The following is a 20519-nucleotide window of genomic DNA, read 5'->3' as shown; positions in this document are numbered from 1 at the left end:
TGTGTTGTCATTGCAAGTAGTATACCATGCCATATTTTGTATTGTTACTTGAATATTTTTACTGCTGCAATTGCCTATTGCTCATGTTTGATCTATTCTTACTGTACACTGCCTTGAGTGAGTTCCTTCAAAAAGGCAGTAAATGAATCCTAATAAATAAATATAGAAAATGTTGAAGATTACTGTGACTCTACCCAGGAGTAGTCGTCTTGCCAAGATCACCCCAACAGCAAACAGGAAAATCAGGCCCATCTCAGTGCAGCTGATCAGAAAAATGATGAATGGGAATGTTTTTTTATGGGAAGGATTTCTAGGAAAAAAAAATCACTGCCCTTCTTTTGAGATATCCACAATGACCATACATTAGACATGCATTTGCCTGCATTTTATTTAACAACCTGATGAATTTGCCTTGAGCACTAGATCTGTGCACCACTATCATAGGCAAATGTGTGGAGACACCATAGCCATTGAGTGAATAATTCTTGAATGCAGGCAAATGTGACTAAGAGGAGCATTTTCATTATGGTGTCTAAATCCGATTTTAAATCCAGTAGCAAGCACAGCCGTTTTCAAACCAGACAAATGTCCAACTTTTTGTTTCGAAACTAGCTATTTGCTAGATGATTTTTGTGCTCATTGCTTCTATCTTTTGGAACCATTTTTGAAAGAAAAAAAAAGGATAAAGGAAAAATGCATGAAAACAAGCTATTGGGATGTATGGTGTGGGGCCAGCATTCTTAGTAGACTGGCCACAGAGGCATCCCAGCAGAGCAGTGGGGCACCCTAGGGGGCACTGCAGTGTCCTTCACAGAAAAGGTCCCAAGTACACAACTCACAATTACCCCCTCCAAAAACCACCAAAAACCTACTGTACCCAACTGTACACTACTACAATAGCCTTTATGGCTGCAGGTGTCACCTATATGTAGGCACAATAGTTTTTTGGTGGGTTTTGCAGGGCTCACACTTTTCACCACAAGTGTAACAGTTTGAGTGACATATGGGCCTGGGTCCCCATCCACTAGGCTACTCCAGAGACCTGCTTGCTGTTGCAGTAGGACTGGCCATAATAACTGAAGCTGTCATAGAGGCTGGTATATACGGTTTCTTTCAGATCTTTGGGGAGTGGGGGGAGGGGTCAGTGACTAATGGGGTAGTAAGGGGGTCATTCTTTAACCCCTTCAGTGGTCATTTGGTTATTTAGGACTAGATTCAGTAAATGGCATCTAAAAAATCAGCATGGAAAAAAAAGTTTAAATGGTATTCTATAAGCCGCGCCTAAGGTTCAGTGCAGTTTATAGAATAACGCTTAAGCGTTATGGTTGTGCCAATTTATGCTCGGAGCACTCATACTGTAATTATGCATGTAACTCAGAACCATGCCCCTATTCCACCTCAAAATGCCATGACCACCCTGTTTCCATGCCCCCTTTTTCGGGTTGCACGTAACACCCAATTAAATCTAGTTAGTGCCAACATGTGCTTGTTAAAAAGCCAATTATTGGCACTAATTGGCTTGTTATTCAATTAAATTGTATGTGCAAATCAGAACCACATCTAAATTTGCACATGCAATTTTGGGGGACCTTTATAGAATCAGGGGGTTAGAGCACCTTTTTTGTGACTTAGTCATCATTGAAACAGGTCTAGATGAAAACGTCTTACTTTTGCCCCGGACGTTTTTGCTTTGTTCCATCATGACAGAAAAACGATCAAGTTTTGGGAATGCCCAAATCTCATCCCCAACATGCCCTTTTGTGATCTGGATGTGCTGCATACGAACTGCATAGAAAGCCGTCTTAATAATGGGCTTTGAAAATAGTGCTTTTGATGTTTTGGCCAAAAAAAAAAAGTCCATCTGCCACTTTGTGCCGCGTTTTTACACTTTTCTGTTTTGAAAACGCACCCTAAATGTCACAACATTTGGAAGATGTCAACTCATTTCACTAAAGTCCAGACCTCAACATCTCTTGCAAATTTCTTGAGCAGTGGTTTGTCCGTAAAAAAGAAGGGTAGCCCATGTGAAAACTGCTGCTTTTTTCCCATCTTCTCTTTTCTTATTACAAAGAAGAAAAGGTTTGCTGGTATTTAAGGCCTGAAATACAATAGATTTGCTGGGTGGTTGCCTGGCAACCAGGAGTCTGTGAGCTGGTGAGTATGAGATACCTGAATGAATTATCCCGAATATAATAAGAGCCATTTTTATTTTAAGTAGTTGGAAATAAGCTTGGGCCTGCACCGGTCTCTACACAGACTATTATCTGTCAGCTTAACGGCAAATAACACCTGCAGCAAACCAGCTACAATCTATTAATATTTCATGAGATGCCCAGCAATACAACTTTTTCCATTGTATTTGCTGGACATTTGAATTATTATTTCATCAAAGAAAGGCAAAACATTTGCAGATCTTCAAAGTTGACCTATTTTCATGTGTCTCTGTGACAAACAATAAACCTGGTAAATGTGAATCTAGGGGTTGTATGAGCTGTAATGAAATGTCAATCATCTTTCCCATTGATCTCACACTTTCATTAAAATAGCCCAACATGGCCACATTTCACCTATTGCAGGCTGCTGACCGAGACCAGCTAAATTAGCCCCAGATTTCCAGTGATGGGCCATGAGCAGGCCCAAGCACTGAATATCCGGGGCAAAAAGGTGAAATTCCTTCAAAAAGGTGGTAGATAAATCCCAGTAAATAAATAATATTGAATGGTGCTGCGCTGGCAGCTAGAGCTTGTGTGGGCCCTGGCTTAATATCGGCCGGCGCCCATATAACTTTGCTCAGTTTAAGAAAGATTTCAAGACCTATTTGTTCATTTAAGCACATGGGTCATTACATAAGTACATAAGTAATGCCACACTGGGAAAAGACCAAGGGTCCATCGAGCCCAGCATCCTGTCCACGATAGCGGCCAATCCAGGCCAAGGGCACCTGGCGAGCTTCCCAAACGTACAAACATTCTATACATGTTATTCCTGGAATTGTGGATTTTTCCCCAAGTCCATTTAGTAGTGGTTTATGGACTTGTCCTTTAGGAAACCGTCTAACCCCTTTTTAAACTCTGCCAAGCTAACCGCCTTCACCACGTTCTCCAGCAACGAATTCCAGAGTTTAATTATGCGTGAACAGACGCTTCACATCCACCTGTTCCACTCTACTCATTATTTTATATGCCTCTATCATGTCTCCCCTCAGTCGTCTCTTCTCCAAGCTGAAAAGCCCTAACCTCCTTAGTCTTTCTTCATAGGGAAGTCGTCCCATCCCCACTATCATTTTAGTCGCCCTTCGCTGCACCTTTTCCAATTCTACTATATCTTTCTTGAGATGCGGCGACCAGAATGGAACACAATACTCAAGGTGCGGTCGCACCATGGAGTGATACAATAGCATTTTAACATCCTCACACCTGTTTTCCATACCTTTCCTAATAATACCCAACATTCTATTCACTTTCCTAGCCGCAGCAACACACTGAGCAGAAGGTTTCAGTGTATTATCAACGACGACACCCATTAGAATAATGACTTTGGTTTCTGATGTTATGTATTGAGAATCATTTGGGGTTTTTTTTTTACATTGTTGATTGTATTATTATGTTTTATGTTGTATGACTTGTATTGTTGATTTTAATCTGTGTGTACCTTTGTTTCCCGCTTAGAATAGCAAGATAATGCAGGTTAGAAATAAATATTATGATTATTATTTTTATTTTTCCCCTCTGAGTCGGCCTCCTTCCCTTCCCTCTCTTCCTATCCCACACTAGTAAGCACCTGTCTCCCCTCGGAACGTCCCTACAACCCTTCAGCCCCCTGGGTTTAGATTGAACCCCCCTTCAGGCCTACCTGTATTCCTGGTGGTCCAGTAGGGGTGATAAGGGCAGAAGTGAAACCCACTCACTCCTGCCCCTTGCTGCTGCTGCCTTCAGAAAATGGCTGCCACAATCTCTCACAGTAGGTTACTGTACTTCATGAGTCTTTTGAGCTGTTCTAACTTGGCCATGTTAGCTAAGCAGATCCTGGCACTGAATATTAGAAGCTCCACATAACTGCGGGCTCTTTCCCAGTGCTGCCCCTTGTACCACCCCTGACCTGTCTACATTTTTGTGGCTAGTCGAAAGTGATACTTAGCAGCACTGCCAAGTTAAATGCTGCTGAGTATTGGCAGTTAGACAGCCCTAGGCAATTTAAGTAGGTGTTTAAAATGCTTTGAATATTGTGACCTACAAGACTTTGCAAAGTAAAATATATTATCTGTGCCAAACGACACTTAATATAACCTTATGACTGTGTTTTTCTATGTTACAATAATCTAGTGCAAGTTTGTCCAAGTTCAGTCTTTGAGAGCCACAAATAGGCCAGGGTTTCAGGGTATCCCTAATGAACATGCATGAGAGATTTGCGTGCCACTACTTCCATTGTTTGCAAATTCTGTTTGAGGCCTTCAAGGACTGAACCATGGGTAAGCCTGATCTAATGATTACTGTACAACATCGCTCTGTAAACTGGATGCCTTCTAGAGCCTGCTGCTACCGACGTACCCATTTCTGCATCATAACATCTGGAAAGTTATTAATTGTGCAATATATTTTAACCTTTTTATGTGACTAATTAAGCTTTTGCTGACTAAAAAAATGTATTTAATGGAAAGTGTAAGAACTTGAAGACTATTTATTTCTTTGTTCCATTATTGTACAGTGTAGAATAAACCTTCCAATAGAATAAACACAGAGCACAGTCACATTACTGTACCATAATTATATTACATGTTATTTCAAAAAACACCATTAATAGAATTTATGGTAACTCAATTATTCATAATGCCAAAAAGGTTTCAGTTTCACAAAGTAAAACATTTTAATTTATTTAACACAAAAATATTGTTTTAAATATTGCAGCTTGCAATTTCTGGCCTGCAAATCACAGAGTTCACGAGCTCATCTCGGTCTTTGCCTTGTGATTTCTGATTCAGAAGAAATATTCGCTAGCAATTCTATAACAGTGAGAGCATTGTCGTCCAAAGGGGCCCTTTTACTAAGCCACATGGAGGGCCATAATCGAACGGGGACGGCCATCTATAAGGGCGGCCATCTCTAATGACGACCCCGTAAACCAGCGTACCTGACCATATTATCGAAACAAGATGGCCGGCCATCTTTCGTTTCGATAATATGGTCGGGGCCGGCCAAATCTCAACATTTGGGCCGCCCTTAGAGATCGCTGGCGTTAGAGATGGCCGCCATTGGTTTTCGCCGATAATGGAAACTAATGGCGGCCATCTCAAACCCAGCCAACTCTAAGGCATTTGGTCGTGGATGGAGCCAGCCTTTGTAGTGCACTGGTCCCCCTCACATGCCAGGACACCAACCAGGCACCCTAGGGGGCACTGCAGTGGACTTCACAAAATGATCCCAGGTGCATAGCTCCCTTACCTTGGGTGCTGAGCCCCCCAAAACCCACTCCCCACAACTGTACACCACTACCATAGCCCTTAGGGATGAAGGGGTGCACCTACATGTGGGTACAGTGGGTTTTGGGGGGGGGGGGTTGGAGGGCTCACATTTACCACCACAAGTGTAACAGGTAGGGGGGGATGGGCCTGGGTCCGCCTGCCTGAAGTGCACTGCACCCACTAAAAACTGCTCCAGGGACCTGCATAGTGCTGTGATGGAGCTGGGTATGACATTTGAGGCTGGAATAGAGGCTGGGAAAAAATGTTTTGTTTTCTTTGGGTGGGAGGGGGTTGGTGACCACAGGGGGGGAGTAAGGGGAGGTCATCCCCCATTCCCTCCGGTGGTCATCTGGTCAGTTGGGGCACGTTTTTGAGGCTTGGTCGTGAACAAAAAGAGATCAAGTAACGTCGGCCAAATGCTCGTCAGGGCCAGCTTTCTTTTTTCCATTATTGGCCGAAGCCGGCCATCTCTTAACTACGCCCCATCCCGCCTTCGGTACACTGCCGACATGCCCTCTTGAACTTTCGCCGGCTCCTCGACAGAAAGCAGTTGAAGTCGGCCAAAATTGGCTTTCAATTATACAATTTGGCTGGCTTTAGGAGAAGGCCAGCCATCTCCCGATTTGTGTCGGAAGATAGCCGGCCTTCTCGTTCGAAAATAAGCAGGATAGGCACCTACGCATGCCCAATGCACACCAGTTTGGGAACTACCACCTGGCTACTGTGTGACCCAGACAGTAATTTTATTTTGTACGCGCGTCCAGTACACACGCCAGAAAATGTATTTTATTTTCCAGCACGCGATGCTAACCGGGCAGTAATCGGAATTGTACGTGTGCTGATGTTTACCACCCGGTTAACGCGTGAGACCTTACAGCTAAGTGAATGGGTGGCGGTAAGGTCTCAGGCCCAAAATGGACACATGCCAATTTTCATTTTGCCACACATCCATTTTCGGCCCAAAAAAAGGCCTTTTTTTGCAGGTGCGCTGAAAAATGGACCTGCGCACATCCAATACATGCATCTACAACAGCACAGGTCATTTTTCGGCACACCTTAGTAAAAGGACCCCAAAGTGTATCTATTCGTTTCCTGTGCAATAAGGTGGGAACCTAAAGCCCCATTTTCCATAGTACATCTTAGAAAAAATGTCCAAGTTGGGATGTTCAAAAAGAACATGTGGGAATAACATGTGTATGTGACAGCATGTACAGTGATACTAGTCATTTTTAAAACACAGGTGCAAAAAAAAAGTGGATTCACATAGGAGCTTACACATGTATTTTGCCAGAACTTAAATGTGTCAGGTATCAAATTTTGCAACTGGTGTGAATAAGTGCCAGATTTGGTAAAAACTACACTTAGGATAAGAGCCAATTAAGGAAATAAATCCCATTTTTTAAGTTTTTATTTTTTAGGTGGTTTTATAAGGCCAAAGAGATAAGCACAGTTGCCCTACTCACTCACAGTTTGCTCAAACGCGTGATTTGGAGGAGATGTAAATTCCAATGTGGACATTTTTTTTAATATATTTATTTGTTACATTTGTATCCCACATTTTCCCACCTGTTTGCAGGCTCAATGTGGCTGACACAATACCGTAAAGGCATTCGCCAAGATCGGTAGGGGACAAGTACAAAAGATGTTATGGTGGTATAGGGAAGATAAGATTCAGTCACGTGAGGTTAAAGGTAGGAGGGTTTGATAATGTCCAATACAATCTTTGATAGTGAAGTGTTGCAGGGTTGAGGCATTTAAGTTGGGTCAGTCGGGTATGCCTTTCCAAACAGGTGAGTCTTTAATGATTTCCTGAATTTTAGGTGATCGTGGGTTGTTTTCACAGCTTGTGGCAATGCGTTCCACAGACGTGTGCTTATGTAAGAGAAGTTGGATGCATGGGTTGTTTTGTATTTTAGTCCTTTGCAATTTGGGTAGTGGAGATTCAGGTAAATCTGTGATGAGCTGGTACTATTTCTGATTGGGAGATTAATCAGGTCAATCATTTAACCTGGGACTTCACCGTAGATAATCTTATGGACCAAGGTGCAGATTTTGAAAGTGATGCGATCTCTGATTGGAAGCCAGTGCAGTTTTTCACAGAGTGGTGTGGCACTTTGGAATCGTGTTTTACCAAATATCAACCTGTGTGTTCCTCTTCTAAAAGTGTATCTATGTTTTAAAAGTCAAGTCCCCACCATGCTCAGAACATGCCCCCTTAAGATCTGATCATGCTATGGACATAGCAAGAGTTCAGCTCTCAATGTAATGTTGTAAATGATGTTATGTTATTGTGAGTAATGTTGATGTTTTAATATTACCAAAATATTGAAGGAAGTGAGGTCCTGTTCATATAAATTCACTACTATCATTCCTCACATGTATTTCATGACTGAAGAATATCTACTTTACGAGGAGGAAAAAACCTCAGCAAGCCAGGACTTGTTTTCAAAGTTCAAATATAGTCGCATCTCGGCTTTGTTGCAATCTTCGGCATAAAAACCCACACTTGTATTCTATTGTAAAAATGTCTCTCATTTCTGACAATTTTACAACAATTTTTTCTAACTAATAATTCAAAATTACTTAACTTTTGTCCATTGACTAAAGCAGCATATTCACTCTGCTTCTGTGTCCATTTGCCTCAAGCAGTATCCATTCTCTGCCTCCAACAATGGTCAACGTTTCAAAAACTGCATCAGGGAACGGCAGGATCACATCCACTGCAGGCACTTCATTCATCAGCAACACACTTTTCACTGACCAATGGTTGCCTAAATACTAGTTTTCAGATGCCCAAAACACAAATAGGGCTCCTCAAATAACCGCTTTATTGTCCAACTCATGTGATTGCAATCACTGCTAATCTAATTCTGTTCTAAATCAATTTAAGTTATGTCAGGCCATACATAACATAATCCATTGCTTATATACTGCAAAATACCTTAGAAGTGGTTCATTGTGGTTTACGTAATATAGGACATGAAATACCCTTCCCATGAAATTATACAAAGTCTAGCAGAGAATAGTAACAAATTATCATGAAAAATTATAAACCCTGAACATATGTGTAATCCCATGGAATATCAAGGTTACAGTGGAATCTGGGTAAGTCCAAATACAGGAAACAAAAGAAAACCAACCCTTTCCACATATCAACCAAAAGTAAGGAAAAAAAGGAGGGGAATGGAAGTGACCACAGGTCTGTTCCAGGTGGATAAATAAAAGTTAAATTTTACTCATAAGTGCCTATTCTCCATTGAGTTCATCTAATGCAGTACATATATTAATCTAGCAGATGGGCAATCTCAAACTCATAAACAATGTACATGAGCCATGTTTCAGTGAAGAAGCTTTTCTCAGGTGTCCTTTCTGTATATAGCATGAATAGTTCACTGACTTGGACACAATCAGAACAGTATCTGAAACAACCATGCAGCTATGCACGAGACACAAGAACTTGGGTGAGTCCCTCAAGGGACTAATAAATGTAGCTAGCTCCTAGCAGGGACTGGGAGGAATAATGGGCGTGGTTTAAATAACATAACTGGGTGTATTGATATTTGCGGGAAATATTCATGCTATAATGATAGGGGATGTCATGAGGGGGAGGAATAAGGAGGAAAAAAGTGTCTGCTTTTGGGTGCACAGGGTCTTTGGATTCTCAATGCGTGGATGAGACGATGGTGCAGGGAGGAGAGTTTTAGATTTGTTAGGAACTGGGCAACATTCTGGGGAAGGGGGAGCCTATTCCGAAAGGATGGGCTCCACCTTAACCAGGGTAGGACCAGGCTGTTGGCATCGGCATTTAAAAAGGAGATAGAGTAGTTTTTAAACTACAAACGGGGGGAAGGCCGACAGTCACTCAAAAGCACATGGTTCGGGATAAGGTATCTTTCAAAGATATCACCAAAACAGGGAAGCTAGGGTATCCTGATAGTGAGGTTGCAAAAGAGACTGTAGTAGATCAGGTGTCCTTAAATAAAAATAAAAATCAGACAAAAGATTGCAAATTAATACTGTCAAGTACTAAGCATCATGTAAATAGGAACAACAAACATACTTTGAAATGTCTATATGCGAATGCCAGGAGCCTAAGAAATAAGATGGGAGAGTTAGAATATATTGCACTAAATTAAAAATTACATATAATAGGCATCTCTGAGACCTGGTGGAAGGAGGATAACCAGTGGGACACTGTCAAACTGGAGTACAAATTATATCATAGTGATAGGGTGGATCGCATTGGTGGAGGGGTAGCATTGTATATTAACGAGAGCCTTGAATCAAATAGATTGCAAATTCTGCAGGAAACAAAACACTTCTTGGAATCACTGTGGATTGAAATTCCATGTGTAAAGGGGAAAAGGATAGTGATAGGAGTGTACTACCGTCCGCCTGACCAGGATGAACAGACGGATGCAGAAATGTTAAAGGAAATTAGGGATGCAAACAAATTGGGCAACACAATAATAATGGGTGATTTCAATTACCCCGTTATTGACTGGATAAATGTAACATTGTGGCACACTATGGAGGTAAAATTCCTTGATGAAATCAAGGACAGCTTAATAGAGCAGCTGGTACAGGAGCCGACGAGACAAGGAAAAATTCTAGACCTAGTCCTTAGTGGAGCGCATGATCTGGTGCGGGAAGTAATGGTGCTGGGGCCGCTTGATAACAGTGATCATAATATGATCAGATTTGATACTAGCCTTGAAGTAAGTATACATAGGAAATCAACTACGTTAGCGTTTAACTTTAAAAAAGGAGACTATGATAAAATGAGAAGAACGGTGAAAAAAAAACTTAGGGGAGCGGCTGCGAGGGTGAAAAATTTACATCTGGTGTGGATGCTGTTCAAAAACACCATCCTGGAAGCCCAGGCCAAATATATTCCGCATATTAAACAAGAAGGGCAGAAGACCAAACGACAGCCGGCGTGGTTAAAAAGTGAAGTGAAGGAAGCTATTAGAGCTAAAAGAAAATCCTTCAGAAAATGGAAGACGGAATCAACTAAAAATAATAAGAAACAGCATAAGGAATGTCAAGTCAAATCCAACGCGCTGATAAGGAAGGCTAAGAGGGACTTCGAAAAAAAGATTGTGTTGGAGGCAAAAACAGATAGTAATATTTTTTTAGGTATATTAAAAGCAGGAAGCCGGCAAAAGAAATGGTTGGACCGCTAGATGACCGAGGAGTAAAAGGGGCGATCAGGGAAGACAAAGCCGTAGCAGAGAGATTAAATGAATTCTTTGATTCGGTCTTCACCTAGGAAGATTTGGGTGGGATACCGGTGCTGGAAATGGTATTCGAAGCTGATGAGTCAGAGAAACTTAATGAATTCTCTGTAAACCTGGAGGATGTAATGGGGCAGTTCTACAAACTGAAGAGTAGCAAATCTCCAGGACCGGATTGTATTCATCCCAGAGCACTGATAGAACTGAAAAATGAGCTTGCGGAGCTATTGTTAGTAATATGTAATTTATCCTTAAAATAGAGCGTGGTACCGGAAGCTTGGAGGGTGGCCAATGTAACACCGATTTTTTAAAAAGGTTCCAGAGGAGATCCGGGAAATAATAGACCGGTGAGTCTGACGTCGGTGCCGGGAAAAATGGTAGAGACTATTATTAAGAACAAAATTACAGAGCATATTCAAAAGCATGGATTAATGAGACAAAGTCAACATGGATTTAGTGAAGGGAAATCTTGCCTCACCAATCTACTACATTTCTTTGAAGCGGTGAACAAACATGTGGATAAAGGTGAGCCGGTTGATATTGTATATCTGGATTTCCAGAAGGCGTTTGACAAAGTACCTCATGAAAGACTCCAGGGGAAATTGGAGAGTCATGGAATAGGAGGTAGTGTTCTATTGTGGATTAAAAACTGGTTAAAAGATAGAAAACAGAGAGTAGGGTTAAATGGTCAGTATTCTCAATGGAGATGGGTAGTTAGTGGGGTTCCTCAGGGGGTCTGTGCTGGGACTGCTGCTTTTTAACATATTTATAAATGACCTAAAGATGGGAGTAACTAGTGAGGTAATTAAATTTGCTGATGACACAAAGTTATTCAAAGTCGTTAAATCGCAAGAAGATTGTGAAAAATTACAAGAGGGCCTTATGAGACTGGGAAACTGGGCGTCTAAATGGCAGATGACGTTTAATGTGAGCAAGTGCAAAGTGATACATGTGGGAAAGAGGAACCCGAATTATAGCTACGTCATGCAAGGTTCCACGTTAGGAGTTACAGACCAAGAAAGGGATCTGGGTGTCGTCGTCGATAATACACTGAAACCTTCTGCTCAGTGTGTTGCCGCGGCTAAAAAAGCAAATAGAATGTTAGGTATTATTAGGAAAGGAATGGAAAACAAAAATGAGGATGTTATAATGCCTTTGTATCGCTCTATAGTGCGACCGCACCTTGAATATTGTGTTCAATTCTGGTCGTCGCATCTCAAAAAAGATATAGTGGAATTAGAAAAGGTGCAGAGAAGGGCGACAAAAATGATAAAGGGGATGGGATGACTTCCCTATGAGGAAAGGCTAAAGCGGCTAAGGCTCTTCAGCTTGGAGAAAAGGCAGTTGAGAGAAGATGTGATAGAGATCTATAAAATAATGAGAGGAGTTGAATGGGTAGATGTGAAGCGTCTGTTTACGCTTTCCAAAAATACTAAGACTAGGGGGCATGCGATGAAGCTATAATGTAGTAAATTTAAAATGAATCGGAGAAAATATTTATTCACTCAACGTGTAATTAAACTCTGGAATTCATTGCCAGAGAATGTGGTAAAGGCAGTTAGCTTAGCCGAGTTTTAAAAAGGTTTGGCCGGCTTCCTAAAGGAAAAGTCCATAGACCATTATTAAATGGACTTGGGGAAAATCCACTGTTTCTGGGATAAGCAGTATAAAATGTTTTGTACTTTTTTGGAATCTTGCCAGGTATTTGTGATCTGGATTGGCCACTGTTGGAAACAGGATGCTGGGCTTGATGGACCTTTGGTATTTCCCAGTATGGCAATACTTATGTACTTAAGTTGCCCACACCCCTGCCAGGACCCATGGTGTGAGGGGGTATCCTGCCTGGCATAATAAGCAGGGGCTGTTGAAATAAAATACAATAAAATTTAAACAATACGAAAGCATCAACTGGCACCCAATGAAGGTAGATTGAATATGGAGTGACTATCTGATTTTCATAAGGAAAAATCAAATGTATAACGGTGATCTCAGTTGTTTGTAATTTTTTAACACAGCTTTCAGGCAGTCCAAATAGATAACATTACAGTAATCAATTTGAGTAATCAATGACTGCATCAATAACTGAAAATCTTTTTGCCTAAAGAGTTTTCGAATCTGTCTCAATTTCCTCATCAGATGGAATGATTTCCTAATCAACAAGTTTAACTGTGGATCTAAAGAAAGCCTGTTATCAAATATAATACCTAAAATTTTAATATTTGAAGAAAATGTTTACTCTCAGCCGAGTTAAATTACCTTCAAAACATCTTTATCTGGATCCTTGGCTGCAACCCGGTAAATTATACTACCAACAACAGTGTCTTCTGGAACATAGACTTCAGCATCTGCCATAAAATATAAAACATATTATTATCCAGATTGTAATGTTCCACTTCAGTCTAGAATTGCTTCCTGATGATCAGAATTACCAGAGAGATTATTATTATTATTATTAACATTTGTATAGCGCTACCAGACGCACGCAGCACTGAACACCTGACATAGAGAGATAGTCCCTGCTCAATAGAATTACAATCTAAAAATAACACAGACAGACAAGACAATTAAGAGCGAGGGAAGTACAGGGTGAGAAGGAACAAGGGGAGGTAATTGAGTAGGAGCCAAAAGCAGTGGTGAAAAGGTGGGTTTTCAGCATAGATTTGAAAACAGGTAGAAATGGATCTAGACGTACAGGCTCAGGAAGTCTATTCCAGGCATAAGGTACCGCGAGGGAAAAGGGACGAAGCCTGGAGTTAGCGGTGGAGGAGAAGGGGGACGACAAGAGAGATTTGTAATTAACAGTAGTATTATCTCAGGTAAGTGACCTATGTATTTCACTTTCAGGTGGACAGCTTTTTATAACCTCCCCCCCTTTAAAAAAAACTTGAAAGGGTTTCAGAAATTACCCCAGTATTGATTGAGTCAATAAATGTTTCTCTGAGACATGTTAGGGAGGTAAAGGTTTTAGCTGTTATAAGTGAGTGCTTCATGGAACACTTGGTACTGGCCCCCATGAGAGTAACACAGTAGAGTAACATAGTAAATGACATCAGATAAAGACCTGTACGGTCCATCCAGTCTGCCCAAGATAAACTCATTTTACATGGTATGTGATTTGTCCTTGCCATTCTCAGGGCACAGACTGTAGAAGTCTGCCCAGCACTGGTTTTGCTTCCCAATGACTAGTGTTGCCACCCAATCTCCATTAAGATTCCGTGGATCCATTCCTTCTAAATAGGATTCCTTTGTGTCTATCCCACGCATGTTTGAATTCTGTTACTGTTTTTATCTCCACCACCTCCCGCGGGAGGGCATTCCATGTATCCACCATCCTCTCAGTGAAAAATACTTCCTGACATTACTCCTGAGTCTGCCCCCCTCAACCTCAATTCATGTCCTCTAGTTCTACCACATTCCCATCTCCGGAAAAGGTCCTGTTCTTAGTGGAATGCAGCACTTGGCACAAGGGCAATGATTTTATTCATTCATTTATTGGTTTCTTTGTGCCAGAGGCATAGCCATGAGGAGACCCAGGAAGCCTGGGTTTCTCCCCTTTGGCTCAGGTCCCTCCCCCTGATTGCAATACCATCCATTGCTATGGCTAGCAGGGATACCCCAGGACCCATCAGCAGAAGAGGTTCTCCAGCGGCCAGAAACTCACCAACACTGGCAGGTCAGTGTCACTTTCCATGGGCCACTGCTGCATCAGTTCATTTCCCCACCCTCCACCCCCACCTCTTCCACTGGCGGAGCTTGGAGATCCTTGCCAGCTCAGGTATTTGGGGATCATGGGAGGGGGGCACAGAGAGCAGGGTGGGGTGGAAAGCAAGGGGCAGGGTAAAAGTTTCTGGTGCCTCCCAGAAATTGAACATGTGTCTACACAGTTGGGTGATGCAAACCATTCAATGTATCCGAATTTTCAGAAGACAATTGATAAAATCCTTCATGGGAGATTCCTGAGGAAATTAAAATGCTATTGTATAGAAGGCAGTGTTTAAAAAATACCTAAGATAGTTGAACTACTTCTGAAAAGGCATGAGCTAAATCCAAAAAAAAGAAATAAAATGTAGAGACGCACAAAATCATTCATCCTTAATCTCCAGGAGGGGCTATGATAAGGAAATGTTGTTCTGGCCTCTCTGTGCTCTTTCATTGTTCTCCACTCAACTAGCAGCATATAGAAAGAATGAGTGGAAGAAAACATATCTGTGTTCAAAGGAAAAAACTGCTTGAGAACAAAGCCTGTTCCTACGCTCCACTAAGGTTGGGAGGTGCATGTGAATATGAAATTACACAATATAAACATTTCATTTCTGTACCTTGGTAAGCCAAGGTGCCGGTGAAGACAGGTGCTTCATTGATGTCCGTAACCTTGATACTAATCATCTGTGAAGCAGAGCTGCCTTTGCTGTCTTTCACGAGTATTTGCAGCATGTACAATGGAACTGTTTCGAAATCCAGCTTGGGCAATGTTGATGTTATTAACTGCATGGAAGAAATTCTTTGCAGTATAAGAATATTGAAAGCAAGTCCACCATTCAAATTATAATGCAGTACAAGTTAAGGGGCAGTTCTACAATTGAATGCCATAAGTTAAGTATCAGGGTAATTTTCGAAAGAGAAGGACGCCCATCTTCCAACACAAATCGGGAGATGAGAGTCCTTTTCTCAGGGTCACCCAAATCGGCATAATTGAAAGCCGATTTGGGGCGCCCTCAACTGCTTTCTGTCGCAGGGACGACCAAAGTTCACAGCACCGTACTGAAGGTGGGACTGGGGCGTGATTAAGAGATGGGCGTCCTCGGCCAATAATGGAAAAAAGAAGGGCATCCCTGACAAGCATTTGGCCGACTTTACTTTGTCCATTTTTTTTCACAACCAAGCTTCGAAAAGGTGCCTGAACTGACCAGATGACTACCGGAGAGAATCAGGGATGACCTCCCCTTACTCCCCCAGTGGTCATCAACCCCCTCCCACCCTCCTAAAAAAATTTTAAAACATTTTTTGCCAGCCTCTATGCCAGCCTCAAATGTCATACCCAGGTCCATCACAGCAGTATGCAGGTCCCTGCAGCAGTTTTAGTGGGTGCAGTGCACTTCAGACAGGCAGACCCAGGCCATCCCCCCCCTATCTGTTACACTTGTGGTGGTAAATGTGAGCCCTTCAAAACCCACCCGAAACCCACTGTACCCACATGTAGGTGCCCCCCTTCACCCCGTAGGGTTATGGTAGTGGTGTACAGTTGTGGGGAGTGGGGCTTGGGGGGATTTGGGGGGGGCTCAGCACCCAAGGTAAGGGAGCTATGTACCTGGGAACAATTTGTGAAGTCCACTGCAGTGCGCCCTAGGGTGCCTGGTTGGTGTCCTGTCATGTGAGGGGGACCAGTGCACTATGAATGCTGGCTTCTCCCACGACCAAAGGGCTTGGATTTGGTCGTTTTTGAGATGGGCGTCCTCGGTTTCCATTATGGCCGAAAACCGGGGACGACCATCTCTAAGGCTGACCTAAATGTTGAGATTTGGGCGCCCCCGACCGTATTATCAAAACGAAAGATGGATGCCCGTCTTGTTTCGATAATACGAGTTTCCCCACCCCTTCGTCAGGACGTCCTTAGAGATGGATGTCCCCATTCGATTATGCCCCTCTATGGGGTCCTTTTATCAAGCTGCAATAAAAATGGCCTTGCGGTAGCGGCGGGGACCATTTTTGCCGCGCACCAGGGCCCTTTTTACCACAGCGGGTAAAAATCCCCTAAAAAAGCATAGCCATGCGGTAAGATTATTCTTACTGTGTGGCCATGCGGGGGAGGAGCACTTACCGCCACCCATTGAGGTGGCGGTTAGGGCTCCGGCAGTAACCTGGTGGTGCGCTGCCCGATTACCACAGGGTTAACACCACACTAGAAATTATGAAAGAGTATTTTTCTAGTGCTGGAAATGGTTGCACTCAAGGTGAAACTACTGCCGGCGGCTGCTTTGGGCTGGCGGTAGTTCCTGATTGCCACACTGCAACCCTTTAGTAAATGGGCCCCTAAATGAAGTGCACTGAGCACCAATTCCATAGCAGCATCTGGGCAGCAACATTCCATTATAGAACAGTAACATAAGTCGGCGGCGTCTACTTGCCTACACTTAGGTATGACAACTTATGCCACGCCAATGGCAGCAGAACATGCATGTGCCTGAATGCAGCAATGTAACATTTCCACAAAAGGAAGTGGAAAAGAAACCAACTTCAAGAGATCAGTCCAAATACCAGAATAAGATGCTCCAAACACAACTTTATTTGGACCCTACACGGTCCGTGTTTCGGCTTTAAAAAGCCTTCATCAGGGGTCAGTCGATAAGTGCTCAATTTTATACCGACTGACGATGGAGCGCATGAACAAATATCTCTTGATCAGGGGAGGTATACTATCTCATACCAACGGATTCTGTAAGTTACGTGGGTAAATGTTGGTCCCTCCCATGCCTCGCCCATGCTCCTCCCCTATGAATGCCCCCTTGCATTTACAAACTGAGGCCCTCCTTTTACTAAGCCACGTAGGCGCCTACGCACGCCAAACGCATGCCAAATTGGAGTTACCACCCGATTACTGCGTGGCCCTTGTGGTCATTTCAATTTTAGCGCACGTCCGCCACGCACGTATGGAAAAAAATTTTTATTTTTGGGCGTGCGTAATGGATGCATGCCAAGTGGCAGCTGGTGTGTGTAGGTCATTACCACCCAGATTCTTTACCACTAGGTCTCTATGGCTGGTGATAAGGTCTCAGACCCAAAATGGACGCATGGCAATTTGCCGCACATCCATTTTTGGGAAAAAAAGAGGCCTTTTCTACAGGCGTGCTAAAAAATGGATTGGCGCTTGCCCAAAACCTGTGCCTACACTACCGCAAGCCATTTTTCAGCGTGCCTTTGTAAAAGGACCCCTAAGGGCCCTGTTTACCAAGCTGCGCTGTAGGTGCACTAATGTTTTTAGCGTGCGCTAACACTAGAGATACCTATAGGAATATATGGGTGTCTCCAGCATTAGCACGTGCTAAAAATTAGCACATGCTAAAAACACTAGCGTATATTAGTAAACAGGGCCCCAAGCAAATTGCACACATTTATACAATTGCGCTGAGTTCGTACATTGAACTTACACATATAAGTAGATACTTAGGGGGTCTTTTACTAAGGCATGCTTATATTTTTAGCGCGCGCTAAAAATAGGTGCACGCTAAATGTTAGAGACGCTCATAGGAATACACTAGAATGTCTAACGTTTCGCGCACACCACTAAAAATATAAGCACGCCTTAGTAAAAGACCCCCTTACAAACTTAAGTGCTACAATTCTATCACCCCGATATTCAGCTGGTGACGGACAGCATTTTTTTGTGCGCCGTCAGCACTAAAACCAGAAGTTCAACGCCAGGTCCTGTCCAGCTTTGGCACTGAATTTCCGGGATTTTTAAAGCCGGTTAGCACATGATTGGTTAAGTTAATATTCAGACTTAACTGGCATTGGGTTAGCAGATAAAGATAGGACAGAATAGACTCCTGACCAGTGGTGTAGGAAGGGGGGGCGGGGGGGCGGTCCGCCCCGGATGCACGCCGCTGGGGGGTGGTGCTGGTGCACTGCCCTCTCTGCCCCGGAACAGGTTACTGTGAATCAGCGCGGAGCCGACACACCCCAGCAACGTGCAGTCGGGGCGGACCGCCCCCTCCCCCGCCCCCCCTTCCTATGCCACTGGTCAGGAGTCTATTCTGTCAGGGACTTTTATGTCGGGAACTTTTTTTGTTTGGAGCTTTTTTGTCTGGTTTCTTTTGACCGGGTGCCCCGCCCAGGCTTAGCAGATAAATAAGACCGCACAAATAGCGTGCAGTCGGGGCGGATCGGCCCTCCCGCCCGTCCCTCGCCGCAGGTATGTGCTCCGGGGGGGGGAGGTATGCGCTCCGGGGGGTGCGCTCCAGCGGGAGGAGGGTGCACCGTGCTGCACCCTGGGGGGGTGCGCAGCGGCGACCCGCCCTGGGTGTCAGCTCCCCTTGCTACGGCTCTGCTCCTGACAAAAGGGCCTTGACAAAATAGACTCCTGACAAAAGGGCCTGATGAAATAGATTACTGAGAAAGTCCGCGGCTTGTCACTTGAAAGTCCTGGCACCTGCCTACGACTTGACTTCACTATCCACACTTGGTATCTAGTGAGAATCATAAATCTGCTTGAAAACATAATCCAGTTTGATTAAGGAGGTTTCCCTGCCCTGTTTTGTGTAGAGTCTATTTTCTCTTGGGTTGTTTTGTTGTGTGTTTTTTTGTATAGGTTTTTTTCGTCATGGTCTGTTTTGGTTTTAGTCTGTTTTGTTGGGGGGTTTTTTGTTGGGTTTTTTTGTGTGGTCTATTATGTCGGGGTGCCCTGGGCGGTTATGTCAGAATATCAGTATGCAACCGGACTCCATCCCTGGAATGTCTCCGACATAGCAGACTTGAAGTTCTATACTAACCAATCATTTCAGTGGTACTAACTAGTCAAGTGCCACTGAAAATAACTGGATAGCCACGAACAAGCGAATTAACCGGTTGGCAGCCGTTCCCAGCCAATTAACTCACTTTGAATATCGGCCGGTACAATTTTAGCATGCAAATGGTGCATAAATTTAGGGGCCCTTTTACTAAGCTACGTAAGCGCCTAAGTGTGCCCAATGCACGCAATTTTGGAACTACCGCCCGGCTACCTTGTGGCCTGGGCAGTAATTTCATTTTATACACATTCCCACTATGCCCCTGGCACACAGCGCTAACTGGGCAGTAATCAGCATTGTACACGTGTTGATGATTACCACCCGGTTAACACGTGAGATCTTACCGCTAAGTGAATGGGTGGCGGTAAGGTCTCAGGCCCAAAATGGACACAGGCCAATTTTCATTTTGTCACAGCATCCATTTTCGTCCAAAAAAAGGCCTTTTTTGCAGGTGCGCTGAAAAATGGCCCTGCGCACGTCCAATACATGCAGAGCACTTTTTGGCACACCTTAGTAAAAGGACCCCTCAGGCACTAAAGGTCATAGAATGAAGGGGTAATTCTCTCAGGGGCGTAGCCAGACACCCAATTTTGGGTAGGCCTGGGCCCAAGATGGGTGGACAGAAGAACTCCGCCTTGTACCACAACTGATTTGGTCTCTCCCTCTCTCGCCTGCATTCCATATGGTCTCTCAAACATCCCCTCCCCCACATACCTTTTAAATACCAGATTTTCAACAACAGCAAACAGCAACTAATACAAACTGCTCATATTGACCCCACAGCCTTCCCTCTGATGCAACTTTCTGTTTCCACATAGGCGGGAATACATCAGAGGGAAGGTTGTGGGGCCGGTGCGAGCAGTATGTATCAGTCGCTGCTCACTGCAGAGAAAAATATGCTATTTACAAGGTATGCAGGAGGGACAGTTGTTGGGAATTTTCAGCTGGTGGGGCTTGGGGATTCCTGCCAGCCACATTATAGGTGTGCTGCTACTGGGTGGGCCTGAGCACAAAGTGGATGGGCCTGGGCCCACCTGGACCCACCCTTGGCTACGCCACTGAATTCTCTACTTATATAATCCCAAGGAAGAAAAAGAAGCTAGATGATATAAATATTTAAAATATAAATGCTGCTTATATTGCAGTTGACTATTTTCTAAAGTTCTCTTTTTTCTGTAAAATTATGTGGTTACCATATTAGTCCCTTTCAATATGTTAAAAAAGGGTCAACAAAAAGTTGTGACATGTTTTTATTGACCCAGTGGTTCCTCATTTCTCTTTTTCTTTCCAGCTCATTCAGAACCAGTGTAGCGTTTTGGC

General features: G+C 43.4%; 1 protein-coding gene across 1 annotated transcript in view; it reads right to left on the bottom strand.

Annotated features, from left to right (window-relative positions):
• LOC115472478 (cadherin-related family member 3-like) overlaps nucleotides 1-20519 on the bottom strand; it is a 116662-nt gene that overhangs the window by 95304 nt on the left and 839 nt on the right. The window contains exons 3-4 of the mRNA XM_030206768.1: nucleotides 15015-15180; nucleotides 12952-13040 (exon numbers count right to left, since the gene is read on the bottom strand). Of these exons, the coding sequence (XP_030062628.1) occupies nucleotides 12952-13040; nucleotides 15015-15180 (255 nt within the window). The remainder of the gene's footprint in view (nucleotides 1-12951; nucleotides 13041-15014; nucleotides 15181-20519) is intronic.

Source organism: Microcaecilia unicolor, chromosome 6 (assembly GCF_901765095.1).
Source record: "Microcaecilia unicolor chromosome 6, aMicUni1.1, whole genome shotgun sequence".
Classification (NCBI taxonomy): domain Eukaryota; kingdom Metazoa; phylum Chordata; class Amphibia; order Gymnophiona; family Siphonopidae; genus Microcaecilia; species Microcaecilia unicolor.
Note: the sequence above shows the minus strand (reverse complement) of the source record. Positions and strands in the feature narration are given on the sequence as shown.